The sequence below is a fragment of the Trichechus manatus genome, unplaced genomic scaffold (assembly GCF_000243295.1).
Source record: "Trichechus manatus latirostris isolate Lorelei unplaced genomic scaffold, TriManLat1.0 scaffold00040, whole genome shotgun sequence".
Classification (NCBI taxonomy): Eukaryota; Metazoa; Chordata; class Mammalia; order Sirenia; family Trichechidae; genus Trichechus; species Trichechus manatus.
This window is the reverse complement of record NW_004443976.1, coordinates 624,900-630,552: the sequence shown is the minus strand read 5'-3', so window position 1 is coordinate 630,552 and position 5,653 is coordinate 624,900. Positions and strand designations below refer to the sequence as shown.

General features: G+C 36.0%; 1 protein-coding gene across 3 annotated transcripts in view; it reads right to left on the bottom strand.

Moving 5' to 3' along the window:
* The window catches only part of SPECC1 (sperm antigen with calponin homology and coiled-coil domains 1), a 393,222-nt gene that overhangs the window by 10,235 nt on the left and 377,334 nt on the right, over positions 1-5,653 (bottom strand). For all 3 annotated transcript variants that reach the window (XM_012555496.2, XM_023731046.1, XM_023731045.1), the window contains one exon: positions 178-237. In XM_012555496.2, the coding sequence (XP_012410950.2) occupies positions 178-237 (60 nt within the window). The remainder of the gene's footprint in view (positions 1-177; positions 238-5,653) is intronic.

Sequence of the window (5,653 nt, the reverse complement as noted above, 5' to 3'; positions counted from 1 at the left end):
AGTACTCTAGTTTCCCTGCCCCCTTATCTTCTCATCTTTGCTTTAGAGTAAATGTTGACCTTTTGGTCTCATATAGATAGTTTTTTAATGAAGCATCATGCTCACAGTAGATGGCATAAAGTTATTCCTCATATAATTAGAATAAAGTATCATAAGGATGCAAAATAGTATACTTACCAGGCTGGGTTTGATGCCTACACTTTCAGCTGCTTCAAATGCTAACAAGAGATTTCTTTTCTAGGTTAAAAAGAGAGACGGGAATTATCAAGTGAAAAAAAATATCTTTTTTTGGTCAGGAAAGAACACTAATTGACACTCTCATATAGATTATCTACCACTGTAACACTTAAATTTTCAAGTCAAATATGCAAACCACAGTTTCAGTTTAAAAAAAGAAGATTAACAGGTTAGAGTTACTATTAAAAATTAAATTATTGATTGATTCTTGATTATCAAAGATAAATTTTATTATTATCTTTAGGTTATTTCTACTTTGTCAAGATTTATAACATATACAATCTGCTGTATAACAACAGTTCAGTCATAGTGTTAGATCAAAAATTTTATCAAAGTAATATATGCACATAGTTAAATATAATCACATGAAAAACTATTCCTTCCTCCAATCTTGGTCCTTAGGAGAACCACTTTTAATTTCTCTGTTTAGTTCTTCTGGTGATTCCTCCATATCTCTAATATGCTTATAGCACTATCTCTTGATTTCTAAAATGTAAGCATTCCTCCTAAGATAAATGAGACTTAAGTCATTTAAGTCTTCATTAAAGTCATATAGCTAATTTTAAAAAAAATAATATTGTGTTTTTGGTGAAAGTTTACACAGCAAATTAGGTTCCCATTTGACAATTTCTATACAAACTTCAGTGACATTAGTTACATTTTTCACAATGTGTTAACATTCTCTTTCACTGCATTCTGGTTGCTCCATTTCCAGTACTCTAGTTTCCCTGCCCCCTTATCTTCTCATCTTTTCTTTAGAGACCTTTTGAGAACTTTAGAGAGCTTTTGGTCTCATATAGATAGTTTTTTAATGGAGCACCATACTCACACGTAATATCCTTTATTTTGTGTGCCAATCTGTTATTTTGCTAAAAGGTGATCTCAGGGGATGGTTTTGGTTCAAGGTTTAAAGAGCATCTTATGATGTCTCATGGTGTCCTCTAGTCTCAACTGGTCCAGTAAGTCTGGACTTTTTAAGAATTTGAGTTCTGTTCCGTGTTTTTCTCCCATTCTATCAGGGTCCATCTATTGTGGCCCTGATCAGAATGGTCAGTAGTGGCAGCTGGGCACCATCTAGTTCTTCTGGTCTCAGGGTAGATGAGACCATGGCTGCTGTAGGCTATTAGCTCTGTAGACTAGTTTCTTCTCTGAGACTTTGGTTTTCTTCTTTCCTTTTTGCTCCTGAGGAGTAGAAACCAATAGTTGTATCTTAGATGGCTGCTTGCAAGCTTTTAAGACCCCAGATGCTACTCACCTCACTAGGACGCAGAACATGAACTTTGTAAACTATAGTGTAACAACTGATTGAGTTGTACCATGAGACTAAGGTCCTAAGCCTTCAAACCCGGAAAACCAATCTTGTAAGGTGTTTGGTTATATATCTGTAACTGTGTCTTCTGTGAATATATATGCATGCACAAACATAGCTGTACATACACATATAGATACTTCTACCTGTGCACACATATGTACACACCTGTATCTACCTGTACACATATATGCCTATAGACATACATACGTGACCATACACTCGTTTTTTGGTCACTGTTGGCATTGCTGCCAAATTATGTATGTCATATTCTTTAGCACAAACATCTTCTCTTGTGCGCTTCTTGTTGGTATTGTTTATTTTGGTCAAGCTGTGCTCATTACACCCACATTTGGTGTTACTTTTCCTATTACCAAAAACAACAGGTATCTATGATCGAGAGAGTGAATACCCCCAACCCTAATAACCACCAATGAACACTGGTCTCTGTATATACATCTATTCTTATCTTCTTAGAAAAGTGGGATCATAAAATATTTGTCCTCATGTGAGTCATACAGCAAATTTATTAGTTATATTTGTGATTTAAGTAATATTCTTAAGACTTTTATTTCTTGATCCACCAATTACAGACAGTACTTTCTGACTCCACCTTGTTTGATAAAGAATAAGTTCCCATAGCCCTTCCTCCACCTTTTCAAGTTTTACTTTTACATTGATAAAACTTGTAACATGTTTCCATTTCTATAATCACATTTAAGCCTTCTGTGCTCTCTTAAGGAAACCCTGGTGGTGTAGTGGTTAAGAGTTCAGCTGCTAACAAAAGGTCAGCAGTTCGAATCCACCAGGTGCTCCTTGGAAACCCTATGGGGCAGTTCTCCTCTGTCCTATAGGGTCGCTATGAGTTGGAATCGACTCGACGGCAATGGGTTTTGGTTTGGGTACTCTCTTAATAGGATGATTTTGAAAGCTGGAAACAATGAACAGCACTTACACAGTAGTGTGCTATGATTCCATGGGTGGTACAAACAGTTAATGCAATTGGTTGCTAACTGAAAGGCTGGAGGTTCGAGTCCACATGGGGTGCCTCAGAAGAAAGCCTTGGTGACCTACTTCCAAAAAACCAACACCGTTCTACTCTGACACACATGGGGTTGCCACGAGTCACAGTTGACTTGAAAGCAATGGGTGGTGCTGGTGCTATGATTACATTTCCTTTTCTATGGTTCCAAAGTCATGGTCCTGTGCTTCTCAAAAAGAATTTCCAAGAGGATTTTCCTCTTTGTAACCCTACCAATTTCTCCAAAATCACACCACATTTTAGTTTGCTCCAGATTTTGGATCTTGCCTTTCTTGAAAAGGTTTTTTTTTTCCTATGGTTTCTGTTTGTTTTGTATTTTTCATATAGGGAGAGAACTATATGCCTCCTTCTACTCTTCTGACTTCTCACTCATTCCGACTATTGCTTATAACTCATAATATTCTTCTTGAAACCCACTGACTTTCTTTTCTAACATGGAGGGACTTACTCATATTTGGACTGTAGCTTCCTTGTACAATTTCTCATTTTTTCCATTATCTTATCCTCAAGCTCTTAATCACATCAGTATTCTACGAAATCCTTTACCCCCAGAGTGTTCCAGAACTCCATGTCATTTTTTGGATTATACCCTGGTTTTACTGGAGTACGTCCTTAGGTTTCTTCTTAAAAAAGAATATGGGTGAGATACATTTTTGGATGTATTCATATAGGAAAATTTCTCTTTTCTACCATCAAACTTGGTTAACAGTTTGGCTGAATATGGAATTCTAGGCTGAAAATAATTTTCCCTTAGACTTTTACAGAGACTGCTCTATAATTAGTTAGCCCTAGTTTGTTGCTTCTTCTTTAAATGCTTCCTGGCTATTCTCTGATGTTTCTTCATCCAGATGTACTTAATTCATTTCAAAGCCATTAGGATTATATTAAAATTAAATTGGCAAATTAAGTATAATTGAGAGACAAACGCTTCTCTACCTATTCATGTTTTATGTTCCTAAATAGAATCTCATAATTTTATACATTTAGATTTCATACATAACTTACACATGTATACATTTCCCCCATTGCTTTTACCTTCTGCCTTTGTCCTCATATCTGGTGTCTAAAGATGCAAAGGTCATGCCCTGACACTAAAGCAAAGTCTCTGCTGTAGAAACCATGTCAGAGGAAAACAGTAAGACATGGCTATGCACGCTTTCTTCTACTCTGTGGATATGTGGTGATCTTGCCAAGCCTCTATATTCTTCCTCCAAATTTGTTGTTGTTGTTGTTAGCTGTCATGGAGTTGGGTCTTGATTCATGGTGACCCCATACATACAGAAGGAAATGCTATCTAGTCCTGTGCCATTCCCATGATCAGCTGGGGATTATACCATTGTGATCCTTAGGGTTTTCCGTGGCTGATTTTCAGAGGTAGTTAGGACGGTCTTTCTTCCTAGTCTGTCTTAGTCTGGAATCTCCACTGAAGCCTGTTTAGCATCATAGCAAAACACAAGCTGTTATGGATTGAATTATCTCCCTCAAAAATATGTGTTGTAAATCCTAACTTCTATTCCTGTGGTTATAATCCCATTTGGGAATGGATTGTCTTTGTTATGTTAATGAGGGAGCATTAGTATAGGGTGTATCTTGAGTCAATTTCTTTTGAGATATAAAAAAGAAAAAATGCAAGTTATCAAAAGAGATGGGGTAACAAACTAACACAAATTGAAGTTGAAAATCTGAACGGACCCATAACAAGAGAAGAGATTGAAAAGGTAATTAAAAAAACCCAAACAAAAAAAAGCCCTGGCCCAGATGGCTCCACTGGAGAACTCTACCAAACATTGAGAGAAGAGCTTACACTAGTACTACTCAAACTATTTCAGAACACAGAAAAAGAAGGGATATTTCTGAATTCATTCTATGAAGCCAGCATAACCCTGATACCAAAACCAGGCAAAGATGCCACAAAAAAAGAAAATTACAGACCAATATCTCTAATGAATATAGGTTTAAAAATTCTCAACAAATTCTAGCCAATAGAATTCAGCATCATATCAAAAAATAATACACCATGACCGAGTGGGATTCATACCAGGTATGCAAGGATGGTTCAACATTAGAAAATCAATCAATGTAATCTACCACATAAATAAAACAAAAGAATCACATGAGCATTTCAATCAATGCAGAAAAGGCATTTGACAAAGTCCAACACCCATTCCTGATAAAAACTCTCAATAAAATAGGTATAGAAGGGAAATTCCTCAACATAATAACGGGCATCTATGTAAAACCAATGCCAACATTATTCTTAATGGAGAGAGGCTGAAATCATTCTCCTTGAGAACAGGAACAAGACAAAGATGATCTTTATCACCACTCCTATTTACACTGTGCTGGAAGTCCTAGCTAGATCAATAAGGCAAGAAAAAGAAATAAAGGGCATTCAATTTTGGTAATGAAGAAGTAAAAACTGTGCCTATTTGAGGATGATATGATATTATACATCGAAAATCCAAAAGACTCCATGAGAAAACTACTGGAACTAATAGAAAGATTCACCAGAGTAGCAGGATACAAGATAAACATATAAAATCAGTTGGACTCCTATACACTAATAAAGAGAATGACAAAAAGTAAATCAGGAAAACAATACCATTTATAATAGCCTCTAAAAAAATAAAACACTTAAGAATAAATCTAACCAGGGATGTAAAAGACCTATACAAAGAAAACTACAAAACACTACTGCAAGAAACCAAAAGAGAACTACATAAATGGAAAAACATACCCTGCTCATGTATAGGTAGGCTCAACATTGTGAAAATGTCAATTGTACTCAAAGCAATCTACAAATACAATGCAATCCTAATCTAAATACCAACAGCATTCTTTAAAGAGATGAAAAAATCAATCATTAACTTTATATGGAAAAGGAAGAGGCCTCGGGTAAGCAAAGCTCTATTAAAGAAGAAGAAAGTAGGAGGACTTGCGCACAGACACATTGACCAGTGGAATAGAATTGAGGACCCAGATGTAAATCCATCTACCTACCATCACCTGATCTTTGACAAGGGCCCAAAGTTCATCAAATGGGGAAAAGACAGTCTTTTTAACAA